This window comes from Montipora foliosa, chromosome 12 (genome assembly GCF_036669935.1).
Source record: "Montipora foliosa isolate CH-2021 chromosome 12, ASM3666993v2, whole genome shotgun sequence".
Lineage (NCBI taxonomy): Eukaryota > Metazoa > Cnidaria > Anthozoa > Scleractinia > Acroporidae > Montipora > Montipora foliosa.
Genome location: NC_090880.1, coordinates 31,270,249 through 31,287,748, shown reverse-complemented (window position 1 = coordinate 31,287,748; position 17,500 = coordinate 31,270,249). Strand labels below are relative to the sequence as shown.

Below are 17,500 nucleotides of genomic sequence, written 5' to 3'. Positions count from 1 at the left end.
AGGCTTCAACCTGAGAAGCTCTCTCTTTTTTTTTTTCGTATATATTTTATCGTGATCTCGTGGATGAAATAACGGAGACAAACGCCCAAAATACGTAAACGAAGTGAAATGCGTTTGAACGACGCACTAAACGGAGGCGTCTTGGTCGTGTCAGACGTCAACACCGGTTCTGAAGGGACTCCATAAGCAACAAAAGGGACTCAAAGATCTACGACGGCGACTTCAAAGAAAATGTCAACTCAAAATATCACTTTGCTATACTCGTTCACGTAGTACAATGTGGACAAAGTATCGTAGAAATAAATTGGGTGCGAGTGGTTTCAGGGTAAAAATAAAGAATGATAGATTCACTTTTATACGCTCAAGTTGTCATCAAAAGGCGCTGTTACACTAGGCAATTTCTCTTGCAACTTGTCTCGCAATTTTGTTGCGACACAAGTTGCGTCTTGCGATACATGTTGCTTGTGATGATCACATGACGTCAAAGGAACATTTTCATTGGCTGGTGCCGCAAACCGTTGCTACACAAGTTGCAGGGAAGGTGTTACACTGCGCAACGTAGGAAAAATTCCAGTGTAACAGCGCCTTAAGCATTAAATTTAGTGATTTCACATTAATTTCATCACAGTACCGCAAAAATATGTGCTAAAATTCGTGCCGCACGTGCAACACGATTATTTTTCCTCTTTTAACCAATGATATTATTTAGTATCACCCAACTAGTGGACTAATGCAAATCCTGCATTTTAATTGGCTACGCTACTAGAGGACTATTAGTAATAGTCCTCGAGTAGCGAAAAGCGTGGTAGCCCGCAAGGGCTACGGGTCTAATTGTTAAATAACTGAATTTTTTTCTCCAGCAGCGCGCGCTCTCATTGGTTACTTCGAGGTCACATGACATCTAACACTAAAACTGTTTCCCGCCAAAAGTCTCCGAGTGGGCAACTGCAAAATCTATGACGTAAGAGGGTAACAGTTCACTGTTACCCGCGAATGTTGACCGACGACCGCCGTTGCTGTTGCCGTTGCACGTTTTTCTTTTTGTGATATATAACAAATCATTGAGATTCTCGGGAAACAACCAGTCCGGAAATTAAGTGTTTATTATTGTTCTGTGACGTTGTTGTTGCCGTAGCCGGCGTCGTTTTTTGAACTTCCTAGGTTCCACGCAAAACGGACGCAACCGGCATTGTTGACTATTTGCGCACCCTGTTGCATGTTGTTGGAAGTTGTTGCGCGAAGTTTAAAACTGTTCAAACTTTTGAGCTAACAACTCTCGACATTTCTTTTGTTCCGTGATCGCCGAAGCGTAGCGCAACAATGTTGGATTCGATTGGAAAACCTTAAATAACAATGACCACAGCCAGGTTTTCTGAGCCCGCAAGACTGAGTACCCCCAGCAAAACATTGTTCTTAGGTACTTCATGTATCCCTTATTAAAGCTAAAATAACGCATTCCCGCGCCTACCACATATATACCCATGTATTATCTATATACCCATGTATACCCTTATATACCCCTATATACCCAAGTATACCATGGGTATAAAGGGGTATACATTGGTATAAAGGGGTATTAAGGGGTATAGGTATACGTGTGTGTATGAGTATTTGTCTAAATACCTTATATTTAAATACATTATAATAAGGGGTACATGAGGTACTTCCACCATTCTTTTAACGAAAACCGCTGGTCAGCAACCTGGTTCTGGTCATTGCTGTCTAAGGTCTTCCGGTTCGATTGCGCAGCTCTTCCGTTGTTGGGGCCACACCTGCGCATTAGATATGGTCTCCATTGAGACAGTAACGAATTAAGGACGGTGCCTACTATTGTTATTGCGCATACGTTCTGCGCATCTCGAGATACTCGGATTTCCTATCGGTGATGCTTACTAATACAGGGAGATTTTTGCGCGGTTTAAAACCATCCGGAAAAAGTAGATCTTAGTAAGTGTCCTTGGTATGCAAAAAGAAAATCGGGGGTAACCATGCATTTTTGAGAGATAATTAAGCTTCAATTTGAGAAAGAACGCCATACATTGTTTTGTAATTTAGAGCTTTGTACAAATATTGTTTTTGAATTATCTTTGAAAATTGCGTGGTTACCCCCAATTTTCTTTTTGGATTTCAATAACACTTGTTAAGATCTTCATTTCCTGCATAATCACACACCGGGGAAAAAATATCTTTAATTAGTATATATAGGCACCGTCCTTAACATGTTGAAAACAAAATGACAGCCGAATGTTGTAAATTTAACAAAGTCTTATAGGTCGTAAACTTCCTTACATTGTTGGATCCGTTTGCGTTTGGAACAGTTGACGAACCAACAACTCCCAACATGGGAGTTGTTGTGTCCGTTTGCAAGCTGAGAGCCTAAATATGGCGTCGGGAACGAGAACGCAAAATGTACAGCAATGCGTGGGCGAGTCGCGCACAGTGTGTCCTATTTTTATTTTATTGCTGACCTACAGTAAAATAAAACACCACAAAGTGAATAAAATCAAAATCAAAGCGGTGTTTATTTACGAAAAAAACGGTTTCGGTACAGATTCAAAGAGGTAACAGTTTGCAACTCGTTCAACTCGGCGTTTCAGTCGTTTCGAAAAATTGGCTTGTAAATAAAGACTCGGTAAGTTTTGCAATATTTTCTGCTTAGTGTATATAAATATTCATTACAAAACAGGAGTGTTAAACAAGTGTTTTGGTTCAAATTACAATTGAAACAGTTTGCAACACGTTTATCTTGGCGTTTCCTTTCGCAAAAATAATATGTTAATCAAGGCTCGGCAAGTTTACAATATGTTCTGTATAGTGTTGGAAGTATGTAAAAACTCATTACAAACAGATATGAGTGACAAATAAGTATTTCAGTATAGATTACAGATGAAACAGTTTGCAACACGTTTAACTTGAGTTTCATTTCGAAAAACATGGTTTGGTAAGTTTCCCATTTATTCTGTTCGGTGTTAAAAAGTCTTGAAAATGATGAGAATTCATTACAAAGCAGTTGTTGTTGTTGTTTTTTAAATAATAACTAGAAAGGCAATGAACTTTGCTTGAAACGATTTAGTTTTCACGATCACTAGAGCTTGAAGCAAGGAAGAATTGTCAACAGTCGTTGTGTTGGATTGCGTAAAAAGATAACCGTGAGTAATAGCAAAAGGTTGTTTTGGCTCCTCTGTTTTCCTCTTCTGATGGTGTTCGACATTTCAATCATCACACTTGGCTTAAATCACAGACTCAAAAGTTAGGATCGCACTTACTGGTCCTTACTGGCTGGTGGTGTTCGACATTTCAATCATCACACTTGGGTTAAATCACAGACTCAAAAGTTGGGATCGCACTTACTGGTCCTTACTGGCTGATGGTGTTCGACATTTCAATCATCACACTTGGGTTAAATCACAGACTCAAAAGTTAGGATCGCACTTACTGGTCCTTACTGGCTGATGGTGTTCGACATTTCAATCATCACACTTGGGTTAAATCACAGACTCAAAAGTTGGGATCGCACTTACTGGTCCTTACTGGCTGATGGTGTTCGACATTTCAATCATCACACTTGGCTTAAATCACAGACTCAAAAGTTAGGATCGCACTTACTAGTCCTTACTGGCTGATGGTGTTCGACATTTCAATCATCACACTTGGGTTAAATCACAGACTCAAAAGTTAGGATCGCACTTACTAGTCCTTACTGGCTGATGGTGTTCGACATTTCAATCATCACACTTGGCTTAAATCACAGACTCAAAAGTTGGGATCGCACTTACTGGTCCTTACTGGCTGATGGTGTTCGACATTTCAATCATCACACTTGGCTTAAATCACAGACTCAAAAGTTGGGATCGCACTTACTGGTCCTTACTGGCTGATGGTGTTCGACATTTCAATCATCACACTTGGGTTAAATCACAGACTCAAAAGTTAGGATCGCACTTACTAGTCCTTACTGGCTGATGGTGTTCGACATTTCAATCATCACACTTGGCTTAAATCACAGACTCAAAAGTTGGGATCGCACTTACTGGTCCTTACTGGCTGATGGTGTTCGACATTTCAATCATCACACTTGGCTTAAATCACAGACTCAAAAGTTGGGATCGCACTTACTGGTCCTTACTGGCTGATGGTGTTCGACATTTCAATCATCACACTTGGGTTAAATCACAGACTCAAAAGTTAGGATCGCACTTACTGGTCCTTACTGGCTGATGGTGTTCGACATTTCAATCATCACACTTGGCTTAAATCACAGACTCAAAAGTTGGGATCGCACTTACTGGTCCTTACTGGCTGATGGTGTTCGACATTTCAATCATCACACTTGGCTTAAATCACAGACTCAAAAGTTAGGATCGCACTTACTGGTCCTTACTGGCTGATGGTGTTCGACATTTCAATCATCACACTTGGCTTAAATCACAGACTCAAAAGTTGGGATCGCACTTACTGGTCCTTACTGGCTGATGGTGTTCGACATTTCAATCATCACACTTGGCTTAAATCACAGACTCAAAAGTTAGGATCGCACTTACTGGTCCTTACTGGCTGATGGTGTTCGACATTTCAATCATCACACTTGGCTTAAATCACAGACTCAAAAGTTAGGATCGCACTTACAGGTCCTTACTGGCTGATGGTGTTCGACATTTCAATCATCACACTTGGCTTAAATCACAGACTCAAAAGTTGGGATCGCACTTACTGGTCCTTACTGGCTGATGGTGTTCGACATTTCAATCATCACACTTGGCTTAAATCACAGACTCAAAAGTTAGGATCGCACTTACTGGTCCTTACTGGCTGATGGTGTTCGACATTTCAATCATCACACTTGGGTTAAATCACAGACGCAAAAGTTAGGATCGCACTTACTAGTCCTTACTGTCAATCATTTCATTAGTTTTCTGCAGAGATTCGTTTTAGTGACATGAATGTGACAGGTGTCAGTATTGGAGAAGGACCAAATGATGGTAGAACTAGTACTTCTTCTTTGCCACAAGTATTGGTAAGCAGTGGCAGAGGGTGTCTTTGTTTAAACTTCCGTTCTTTTGCTTCTCTTGGTGGTTTCCTTTTTTCGAAGTAGTCTCAGTGATGACCTCATCTAAAAGCTGTCTATTTATATCAGTACATGATTGACTGCTCAAGATCTTAAAATGTGTTTCCCGGCCTTATGCGATAAAGATAACAGACTACCCGACTTATCCTGTTAACTGAAATAACTGTAGCTAAGTTCCAAGAGGTTACTATCCCTTTCCTTTTGTTAATTCGTTGTATTATGAAAGTCTACATCGAATTAACAGAAGGAAAGGGATAGTAACCTATTCAAAGCTCCTATTCTCCTATTCAAATCCTATTCAATTCCTGTTCTCCTATCCTAGCTCCTATTCAGATTATAGTTTCAAATTTTGTCACTCTAAATAAGTTCAATAAGTTTTCTTTTGTTGAGGTACGATTGGCATTTTGTCAGTGCTTTTTTCTTTTGGCGTTATAATATTTGTTTAAGAGGTACTTTAACTTCAGCTTAAAGTCCCTTCCATTGATATCAATACAATTTCTTGAGCAATAACGGAGTTACCCGGTCAAATATGATAACAATATCCACTCATTTTTTGATGATTTTTGTTCTTTGTAGGTGTGTTTTCTTTTTGGGGTTTGTTTTGTCTCTTGTTTCCGTTAGTCTAGCAGAACTTTAAGGCCCAAGAGACCAATGGTCTGCGAGTTGTTAATTTGTTATGCCTAAAAGAAATTCTAACTACTCTAAACTAATTCTAACAAAATTCTAACTACTCTAAACTAATTCTAACAAAATTCTAACTACTCTAAACTAATTCTAACAAAATTCTAACTACTTTAAACTAATTCTAACAAAATTCTAACTACTCTAAACTAATTCTAACAAAATTCTAACTACTTTAAACTAATTCTAACAAAATTCTAACTACTGTAAACTAATTCTAACTACCATAATTAAAATTGAATTAACTACGATAATTAAAAATTTTAAATTTGTTAGCCTAGAAAAATTCTAACTACTATTATTTAACTAACTACAGTAATTAAGAGGGTGTAAATTTGTTACGCCTAAAAAAATTCTAACTACCTTAAGCTAATTCTAAGTAATATAAATTAAACTAACTACCATAATTATAAATTTTAAAAATTCTATCAACTCTTAACTAATCTTAACTATCGTAAAAAGTATATTTTTAAATTAAAATTAAGTTTTCACTATTAAAATTTTACCCCATTATTTGTTACACTTGAAAAACGCCACGCCTTAAACTTCACAAGTCGAAAGCAATCAGTCTTATGCCACGTTCTTGAGCTCAAAAATGCTGACCCTAAGCCGAGAAAATGGTTTAGTCGCCAATTCGCTGGTGCTAAGGTTAGGAATTGGCTTCAGTGTCGATCGATTAAATCAAGCCGATTAGTTTGTTAATTCAGAAATACTGTAAACTAGAACAAGTTTAAAGACCAAAATTTGTATCGGTCCAAGACATTTTCTAAGGAGTCTTTTTAGTTTAGTCTGTCTCCAAAAATATGCACATCTGTTAGCTTTCATGGTCTGATTATTAATTGCTTTTCTAAGAAGTATTTTTATTTTGATGTTTCAACACGGAAGCCGAGCAAAAAAACTGTTTAAGTCCGTGATTAAACACACCAAGTTGTAACGAAACCTTTCAAAACCTATTTACCGACTCACAAAGCCGAACAACCCCTGTAAAACCACTGTATCTTTGTACGTTTCCACACATCAATTGTTGATAATTTACCTCGTATTCAATATCTGGTGCTAGAAAAAAAGCTACCATGTTGATCTTGTATATCATGTTACCGTAGCATCGTTCATACAAATTTGTTCATTGACTTTCGTTATTAATATCATTGATATAACTTATTGAAACAGATTAACATGGAAAAGTTTGGAAAACTGAGAGAAAATTCATGCAAGAAAGGTTGCGGAAGAGTGTGCAAACTGTTTCTATTTAAAAATCTCAGTCATTCGTAAGAAGAAAAAAGTTCTGTAGGCAAGAAAATCGTCTCAAGTATAAAATTTTAGTAAACATTGCTTCAAAAAAGAGAAAAAAAACTTATCTTATGTTGAAATATAGATTAACGTGGAAAGGTTCGGAAAAACGAGAGAAAGCTCAAGGAAGGCAGCGGAATTAGAGTGTGCAAACCATTTCTGTTTTAAAAAAAATGGTAATTATTCGTAACAGAAAAAGTTCTGTAGGCAAGAAAATTTCTCAAAGTATAAAATTTCTGTAAAACTTTTTTCAAAAAAAGAGAAAAATCTTAGTTTGCTTGAGAAGCAATGCGAGCACCAAACTCTGTATTTTTCAGTTTCGAGAGAAAACACCTTATCTTATTATTAAATTAATGAATCTTTTAACATTGAATACACTTAACAACACGGGACAAATACTGACGATACAATACATAAAAAATTATAAAATGTAATTTACAAAAAGCGAAGGATCATTCTTGGAATGCCTGAAAAATAAACGATCGTGTCGATTCAGTAATACTCGCAAATGGGACATAAACAGCAGGAAAACAGGTTCTCGTCTGTTAAGCTAATTTAATTGCTCGTGGTGTAGGCTGGCCGGGGAAGCAAGGATGTCTTGCTTCTAACCAAGATGGACAGGACTCAGCTCAGATTGTCGCGAAATCCGGGATTAGTGAGGGTTCTCCACCCTGCTCCCCTGGGTTCTCTGCCCCTCACCAAAAATCAACATGTAGCTCATTCCACCTTTTAGCGCGTTAAGAGTGAATATTTATTGGGGAGAGGGGAGGTTAGCTCTCGTGAATGGGAGGGTGCAAAACGAAAAATGGGATAAATGTTTTGTCAGCATGACCGGAAGGATTTTCAAAATGGAGAAAATTTGGAATAAAAGCGGCGCTGAAAATTATATGTGGGACTGGAACTCCACTTAATTTTTTTGCATCAAACCCAGTTCTTGCTTCATATTCTGAAAACTTTGGAGATGTAAATTAATTTACGTAACTTGAACAGGACGGCAGTTTCTCGACTTACCATGATCCCCCGATACACTCTGGGAGTTTGTGACAAAGATTTTCTTTGACATCTTTTTCCTAGAAAATAAATGAGCCATTTGACTCAGTTTCGTATGACCAGGTTATTCAAGTTGTTCTCACGACCGAGCAAAGCAAAGCAAAGCTAAGCACAGAACTGAAGAAAAACTCCATGATTCAGTTTAACTAAGAACATCATTTTCAAAGGTGAGATCTTCTTGTCTTCTTAGCAAACTCTCTAACGACAATGAATCGTGGGTCTTATGTTTGTCAGTACCAATGTCCCCCGTAGGCTAAACGGGTAAGAGAAAGTTACGGGCAAAGTGATCAAATTTTGGGTTAGGGTCGAACAATTTAATTGGACATAAAAAATCACTATTACATGGAATTCGTACTGACGACAGAAATGTTCAGGAAAAGAGGATTTGATAACGAATGAGACCCAGAGCCAAAAATCAGATTTGAAGCAAACACGTGATAATACTAAGGAATTAGATGACACACACTTACTGCAGGAATGGCCGACAAACATAAAAGGCAGTTTTCAATTTGGCGCCTGGGCGGTGAAGGAGGAAAGATGACAGTTGATCTGAAAAACTGAAATTATAATAAAAAACAAGAAATAAGTGAAGTTATTTGCTTTAGCCAATCATAGCCAATCATAACCGACCCAAAATTCGTGCGAGCAAGTCATCACAATTTACCACAATTGGCTCTGCCTTAAACCTGCTCTGCCTAAACCTAACCAATCACTTAGCGTAGTTCTGGGAAGTCATAGTATTAGGGAAATACTCTCGTTAAGCTTGCGAGGTGAGGCACGCGATAAATGCACAGCCCAACAACAATAGAGACTAGTTTTTGTTTTTACTTGATTATGGTTTTCGTTGAACAATTTACCTTTCTTTCATCATCTTGTACAATTTCTTCAGTGATTTCAACGGCATTGTCGGTTTGATGATCATGACAAATTTTTCAGAGGGCAGATTTTTTTCCAAAGCCTCGCGGATTTGTCTGTAACGTTAACAAGGTAAAACATAATGAAATTAGCGTAAAGTAAACCATACGATCAGGATATTTCGGGAAAAAAGTGATTTAATTTTATGTACCTGTATGCGACTACCGACTGCAATTATCTATCGTACCGAAAAGTGTATTTTACTACAAAAATAGCCAAAATGGTTTCGCATTTCATCATCAACTTTGAACATTGTTTGCGATATTATTCCTACTTACAAGAGTTTCCGTGAAAAAATGAACACTTACATCCAAGTTGACTTTTGCTCCTCTTTCGTCTTACTGGAAATGTTATCAGGGTTGATGACCAAGATTATGTTGTCATCACCATCCCGCAGTCCTATAAATAGGAGCAGTGCTTTTGTCAAAAAGCATATCCGTGTTCTGTACCTTCACGTTCATGGTTGGGCGTTGTTCAAAGCAAATAGTGTTAGAGAGCAAAAAACTCCACAAAACAATAGCTCTAATGAGCAAAGACAAAAACATGGCACGCTCTGCACGTGCGCTTTTCATTCTGTTACATTTCTTTGCCGTCCTCGTCCTGACAACGAGGTGAATTTACCAAATTTGAGGTTGTGTAGAGGACGTAAGAACATGACGAAACATTTTGAATTTGTATGCGCAAACAACCACACAATTCATGCCAATTTTACTCCTGCAATGAGGATACACAATTTCCATTCCGAACGACTTGGGGTTAATTATAACGAAGTTATTACAATAATGGGAAATAATATTTTTAGACGACGTTCTCGTTGGGGTGTCGTCGTCGTCCTTGCGTAAGCTCCTTACTGAGCCGCAGCCGACGGTAACAGCGGGAAGGCGGCACAGTTTGTTTTGCTCTCCTCTGATTGACTAAGGAAATGGCGCGATATTTTAACAAAACCAATAAGCGCTTTAGTCGTTAGAGCAAGTTTCAAACGAGTGTCGTAAAACCAAATTCAAAGTAATTACTTTGGTCAATCAAAAAGGAGGGAGACAATCCGGTAAACCAATCAAAACTCGAAGTAATTACACGCAGCTGACACAAAGCGCGGGAAAATTAAATGTGCACACGCGAGCCACGATTGGTTTTGGTTTCACTTCTGATTGGTTGAAAAAGTGGCGCGAGAACTTTGAACCAATCACTGACTGAAGTAATGCAAAACTAAAGAATATTCGCTAATTACTTTCGACACTCAATTGAAAACTGCTCTAATGTAATCAATGCAACTGCGAAATTACACCGCTTAAAAAACTTTTCCTGCTCCATGGCTCATCACCGCTCCCTATTTTTTAAATAACTTCAGTAGATTCAAACTTGCACCATACGATGGATTATTTCATTTTTTTGGATACGCTCATAGAACTAGCGAACTTGAATACTAACCGGTGTAAGTCAACACTTTGTCCTTATCCATCGCGTAGAAGGTATTCTGGAGAGCCACCATTACTGGTTCTTCTTTTACTGCAGGTTTATCTGATGAGAATGTAAGCAGAGTTAGTGCTGGAGTAATTAATTGAGGTCATCGTTTCCTCAAATTCTTCTCTTCTTCTTTAAGATAGTGCAATGAGCCCTATTAGAACAGACTCTCGATGCTCGCAGTTATCGTTGGTGCAATCACGACTTGGGTTTAGATTCCCGTCAAGGGGGAGTTTTCTGATGGATGATTGAGCCTGGTTAATTGTCTTAATGACTGACTGACTGACTGAATGACTGACGGACTGACTGACTGATGGACTGACTGACTGACTGACGGACTGACTGACTGAATGAATGAATGACTGACTGACTGGCTGACTGACTGACTGACTGACTCAATGACTGACTGACTGAATGAATGACTGAATGACTGACTGACTGACTGACTGACTGACTGACGGACTAACTGACTGACTGACTGACTGACTGAATGAATGACTGAATGACTGAATGACTGACTGACTGACTGACTGACTGACTGACTGACTGACTGACTAACTCAATGACTGACTCAATGACTGACTGACTGACTGACTGAATGAATGAATGAATGAATGAATGAATGAATGACTGACTGACTGACTGACTGACTGACTGACTGACTGACTGAATGAATGACTGAATAACTGACTGACTGACTGACTGACTGACTGACGGACTAACTGACTGACTGACGGACTGACTGACTGACTGACTGACTGACAGACTGACTGACTGACTGACTGACTGACTGACTGACTGACTGACTGAATGACTGACTGACTGGCTGACTGACTGACTGACTGACTGACTCAATGACTGACTGACTGACGGACTGACTCAATGACTGACGGACTGACTGACTGACTGACTTAACGACTGACTGACAAATGGCTGACTGAATGACTCTCTTACTGACAATCTGACTTTTTCACAATGACTGACTGATCATTTATCAGTGAGTCTTTCTAACTTATTCATTGTTAATGAAATTCCTCATTTGACTTTCACTTGACTAACCATTTCTTTGAACTGAATCCTCCTTCATAGGGGCTACTTTATTTCTGTTCAGGAATTTTCCTGATTTCTTGGCCTGCACTTTTTCTCCTGCTACAACTGGTGTAGATTTGCCAGATTTTTCCTGGGAAAAAAAATCCTTCGTAATTAGGGACCTTCTAATTGAACCTTATTTGTGAGCAACTAAAATAGATTCCGGCACGTTCTTTTGTTTAATTTCTTTGATAAGGACAATACACGATGTTTAATACCTTGGACTTAAATTCTTCGTCAGTTGTCGAAGCCTCGTCTTTTGATTTCGGTTGCTGATCATAGCATGGAGTCTGGATCATTTGAGTTGAATACTTGGTGTCTGCTGTAACAGTGTTGTCTACGACCTCACCATCCTTTGATGACATCTCGCATCCTGCTGTGTCCACTGAAATTGGATCGTTACATGTGGAAGTGAGATCAGTTTCCTTTGCCTCTGCGTTTGACATTTCCACCACAGCGACATTCCTTGATGTCGATTCATCTGTGGTATGTAGTCCGGGCTGCGGCGTCACTGTGTCAACATCAGAAACCGCGTTCATTGACTCTTCCGCCAGATTCACAGACTCTTCTTGAGTGACCTCTGTTGCCACTACCTTCGTGGCTGCATCTTCAACTGATGACAGGTCATGTTTCAAGTCAACCGACTCCTTTGCTGGTTCGTCAACGCCATCGATAACACCCGCCTCACAAGATGGTTTTTGAATCGCGGAATCGATATCGGAGGATTTTTCATTTTCAGAGCCTGTAATCATGATATCAGGTGAGGCTCCCATGGAGGGTACATTATCATTCTGTGCTGGCAAATCCAAATCCATTGCTCGGAGTGTAGGGGATTGATCGATGGACTCTTTGGCTTTGATTGTCGAGTCATCCATTAAACTCTCATTTGATTTCAAGACATCTTCCTTTTCAATGGTAACACTTAACGAGATGGCGCTGCCATCTGCCTTCAGGATCTCCTTCGAGGAAAAAATAAACCTCACTTAAGAACGGTGCCTACTATTGTTATTGCGCATATGTTTTGCACCAACCTCGTAGCGAGGTTGGTTCTGTGCATCTCGAGATACTCGGGTTTTCTATGGGTGGTTCTTACTAATGCAGGGGTATTTTGGGGTGGTTTAAAACTATGAGGAGAAACCAGAACTTAGCAAGTGCTCTTAGTATCCAAAACGAAAATTGGGGGTAGCCATGCATTTTTTAAGCTTCAATTTGGAAAAGAACGCCATACATTGCTCTGTATTTTAAACCTTTTTTCAATTATTGTTGATTAATTATCTTTGAAAAATGCGTGGTTACCCCCAATTTTCTTTTCAATAGCACTTCTTAAGATCTGCTTTGCCTGTATATTAGTTTGAAATCAGTTTTTTTATCCCCAGGAAAGTATGCGCATGGAATCGTTTCGCGAAAAGGCTTAAAGCTTATCGAGGATTTTGAAAACTAATCCTCTATTTAAAAAGCGAATGACTAAACGGAAATCATTTAATAAATAACTTAGACTTAAGATGATAGAATCTGCCACGATATCAAATAATAACCCGCCGTATAGAGCTACCATACTACCATACAAAAGCAACCAACAAATGAAAACAGATCATGAACATGCAAGGTTGTCCCTGATTAATTCATTGGCGCAATGGTGAGAGTCAAGGGCGGATCTATGAGGAGGGTGCAAGGGATAAACCCCCCCTCTTCTTGAGATGACCTGCAGCTTTGTAATACAACTGGTATAGAGGTTTTGCACGGCAGCCATGTTCCATGGCAGGAACAATGAAAATGTTTTGCATTATAAAGACCATTTGTTCCCATAGGAAAAAGAATCTATTGTTTTTGCCATGCAACATGGCTGCCGTGCAAAACCTCTACTCTGCAAAAAAAAAGACGTCGCCTGTCAACCCCTCCTTAGAAAAATCTTGGATCTCCCCCCCTCCCCCCCCTGAGAGATATCGCCTCCCACCAATGTGGCCCGGGTTTGATGGCTGATCTCGGTGTCATAAGTCAGGGGTAGAGTTTGTTGGTTCTTTACTCTGCTTCGAGAGGTTTTTCTCCGGGTACACTGGTTTTCCTCTCAGAGTCTCTCCTCAAAAACCAACCTATGATTTGATTTGATTTCTGAACAATGTTCTCAATAAGTGACCCCAGTGAGAAATACTCTTTACACTTAAATTCATTTCAGAGCCGTTTTTTGCATTTCTTCACTCAGTGATTGGTTCAAAGTTCTCGCGCCATTTTTTCAACCACTCAGAAGTGAAACCAAACCAATCGTGGCTGGCGGGTGCATATTTTCCCGCGCTTTATGTCGGCTATGTGTAATTACTTCGAGTTTTGATTTGGTTTACTGGATTGTCTCCGTCCTTTTTGATTGGCCAAAGTAATTACTTTGGTTTTGGTTTTACGACAGTCGATTGAAACTCGCTCTATTATTAATGACAAAATTACTCACTTGATGAGGCGAAAACCCAGCCTGGGCGCTTTTCCGAGCGTTTGCGATGACCTCTTCAACAAACTGGCTAACTTGGAAAGAGTCAATTGACCCGATGGACGATCCTCTTCCAGAAATGTCTTCCTTTGGAAACTATCAAAAATAGCGAAAATTTTTCATAAAAATCCCAGGAGAGCGAAAACTGCAAAACAGTAGTTGATGAAAATTTTCCACGCGAATTTGATGCCATCGAACTCTTCTTAAACTTCTAGAATACCTACCTCCATATTCCCACCGACGATAGATTGAAATAACTTATTAAAAAACAGCGCTGTGTTTAAAAATCTCCGAAAAAAATCGTCTCTGTAAACTGAGCTACGAGTACTATCTAAACTGTCGCAAAATCGTCGATGCAATTAATTACGTCACAATAACGCGATTAGAAGACAGTTGGACAAACCGGTTTAATTATTTCCCTTGTTATAAAGCAAGAGGAACAATTCTTACTGAACCACACGAGTCCGTAACATTGATGATTATTAAATTATACGCGAGGAATTTAAACACAGTCTGTATCCCGGAATTTCTGTCCAACATTCACTGCTCATGCTCAAAACGCTGCGCGCGCATGCAGTTCAAATTATACATTGGTGTCACCAGCTCGATTTTGATTGGCTATAAGCACGCAGCTAATTCTTGCTTGCTCTGTTTCTCTTACGTCATACCTACAAACAATAGATTTTATATATGTAGAATTGACGTCATACCTACAGACAATAGTTTTATGCATGCAGAAGTGACGTCACCCAACACACTAACCAGCAGTTTGATCAGTTTTGTCATGGCGGAGCTCAGCTCAGGAATATGCATAATAAAAGAATTATTGAATTCGGTTTTCGCATGTTAGCGATAATTATCAAGGCCTCAGTTTGTGTTATCCGCCTCAGCCTTCGGCTTCAGCAGATAACTCAAACTTTGGCCTTGATAATTATCGCTAACATGCTTAACCTCATCCAATAATTGTTTAGCTCTTATCCGTCATTGATAATTGGTTTTCGAGAGTACAGGAAGTCTCTCAGGTTACAGTCACTCTACCTGCGATCAGGCGTACTTTTCTTTAGTCTAAGGGAGTATTTACATGAGACCGACCTCCATACATTTCTTGTTCTGTGTTCCTGTCAATGAACTCAGACCAGTCTGACTTCGTCTCGGGTGCTGGGGCCCGTTTCTCGAAAGTCCCGAAACTTTACGGGGCATTTTCGGGTGTCACAATTCCTTTTGCATCTCAAGAACGGAGAGGATTTAAGTCGTCAAACTGCACAGTCCTTTTTCTTTTTGTTATCTTAAAGGCACGTTAAAAGATCAGCTTTCCAAAACAAGCAGTTAGTAGTTTCACAAATGGCTTTTCGGACCCGAAAAGTTTTCAGGACTTTCGAGAAACGGTCCCCTGGACCGAGACGAGAAATTCAAGTAGCGGTCTGACTTCGTACCGGTCTCAAGTCTCAGACCGGGTCCAGAAATTTCGAGCTTGTATGCTTTTGGGTCAGCCATATATTTATTACACAAAACATATCATTTCATCTCGAAACCAGGCACCAAGCATCTCGTCCCGGTTTCATGTAAACAGCTACAAAAATTCGTCCCGGTCTCATGTAAATACCCCGTAAAGAAAAGTGCGCCTGATCGCAGGTCACAGTCACTAGCCCTGTTTTCACAAGCGGGAGGGGATAAGAATACAACCAAACATTTCTGCGGGATGCCGGTTCTTTTACTGTAGTGCGTGGGTCTACTAATATGTCGGCTCTTTACTTTTTTATACAACAATGATTGTAAGACTGAGAACTAATTACCAACTTATAGGAGGTTTTCACGTGACACCATCGCCGAAATGCTGGTGGACGGAAACAAAAAGATCTCTCGTGAGCTTCTTTTGTTCGTCCACGAGAAGTCGTATATTTCTCTATTGTTATTCGATTTCTCTAGAGGTTGGTTGAAAACATCCTATAGATAACTCAAGCCTATTTTCTGTTGTAAAGAAACATCTTGTCTTGTAGCAATTTTTTAAACCATTGCACGTTTATCTCAGGCACCTCATTTATTCTTCCTAACAATAAATGGTACGTGTACAAAAACAATTCCCGCAGATTCGGAACTTTCCAAGCGAAAAATAACGTCACTTCATGCATCCCTTCATCACGTTTCTTACAAGTGTCACGGGGAATTGCTTCTTGTAGCGTTGGCAATAAACAGTTGGTGAAAAAAAAAAGGAGGAAGGAGATGGAAAATTAAAAATCCTACGCTTTTCATTTGAAATAAAGAACGTGAAATTAAGAACTTAAACAGCAAAGAGACAGAATATAATAAATAATTTTATTCCAGAAAAAACGACGGCTTCCGTTTCCCATTCCCGGTGTGGTCACTTCGGTATTTCAAAATAGATTGCGTGACTTTTGTTCGATTATTAATCGTTCGTTCGTGCTTCCATTCCATAAAAATCATGATATGCGTATAAATTGTGGTCACAGCTTGATTGGAATGACTTTTTGGCAAAACAAAATTAAAGCGCGCTAAAAAAAAACTCGCCCGTGGCTGGTCAAAGTTAATGTACGGTTTGTACCTTTGTGGGAGACATTTGAGATGAGATAGGACACTGGACAGGAACAGAGCACAACTTGCGTCAAGATTTCACGTGCGCAGGCCAAAACAAACTTTAGGCACTTGAAATGGCTTGTATTAACGGAAACGTCATCATATTGTGATTACAATATTTTAAATTCAAGTTCAGTGAGCATTTTTCGACCATTTATATCGGTCATGCAATATTATGCAGAGAGACAACTGGAATTCAACATGGAGTGCGACGTCTTCGGGCCGTCTCGTCGATGAAATTCTTGAAAAGTACAACTGTGGAGCCTCTGCGGGAAATTTCTTCCCAAGAATGTCGAGTGAGACTTTGGCAGGGCGACTAGCTTCGCTCAGAGGGCATGTATTCTCTAATGCAAACAGCCAGTCTGTAAAATGGGATCAAACCAATTGCGAGGAAGGAAGCGAAATTGACTTGTCAAACAATACCCCTAGTATGTTAACTAATTCGTACGCGAAATGCAATCAAAGTGGGTTTACATTGGACTCAACAGAGACCTCTAATCCTAGAGATAACGCTGAAGACAGCGTAGAAGTCGCCTGGTTGTCCAATACGACAACCAAAGAGGAGAAGTTCGAATTGGGGACTGGTTTACTCAGCTGCGCGAACTCGAATTTGGTGCACAGCGGGGAAAATCATGTCGACGTTAGTTACAATTTTGGCGTTACACCGTTGACTTGGAGAGATAATGTGAATGACAATGGGAATACATTATGCTCAGAAGATTGCGAAAGGCTAAATCCTAACCCGGTAGTTGTGATAACGCCTGCGATGGCGGAGTTACCTTTAGAGGAGTGTGATGATCTTACCAACGGTGCAAACGGTGAACTTTCGGCCGCCATGTTGAAAGATTCGAGTGAGTCATGCTCCTTATCAAGCTTGTGTT

At 39.5% G+C, this 17,500-nt stretch overlaps 3 protein-coding genes across 3 annotated transcripts in view; 2 read left to right on the top strand and 1 right to left on the bottom strand.

Annotated features, from left to right (window-relative positions):
• Positions 1 to 805, top strand: part of LOC137978982 (uncharacterized) — a 6,013-nt gene extending 5,208 nt beyond the window's left edge. Inside the window, exon 5 of the mRNA XM_068826120.1 lies at positions 1 to 805. This exon is cut by the window's left edge and continues 585 nt beyond it. The gene's annotated coding sequence lies outside the window, so the exon portion shown is untranslated.
• Positions 806 to 9,305: 8,500 nt separating this feature from the next.
• Positions 9,306 to 14,257, bottom strand: LOC137981114 (protein starmaker-like). The gene is made up of 6 exons (XM_068828461.1): positions 14,252 to 14,257; positions 13,992 to 14,123; positions 11,770 to 12,510; positions 11,522 to 11,642; positions 10,430 to 10,519; positions 9,306 to 9,400 (listed from the first exon to the last, which is right to left on the bottom strand). The coding sequence occupies exons 1-6, from the start codon at positions 14,255 to 14,257 to the stop codon at positions 9,306 to 9,308; spliced, it is 1,185 nt and encodes a 394-aa protein (XP_068684562.1).
• Positions 14,258 to 16,457: 2,200 nt separating this feature from the next.
• The window catches only part of LOC137978768 (inositol-trisphosphate 3-kinase A-like), a 19,650-nt gene continuing 18,607 nt past the window's right edge, over positions 16,458 to 17,500 (top strand). The window contains exon 1 of the mRNA XM_068825823.1: positions 16,458 to 17,500. This exon is cut by the window's right edge and continues 83 nt beyond it. Within this exon, the coding sequence (XP_068681924.1) occupies positions 16,795 to 17,500 (706 nt within the window). The 5' untranslated portion in view covers positions 16,458 to 16,794.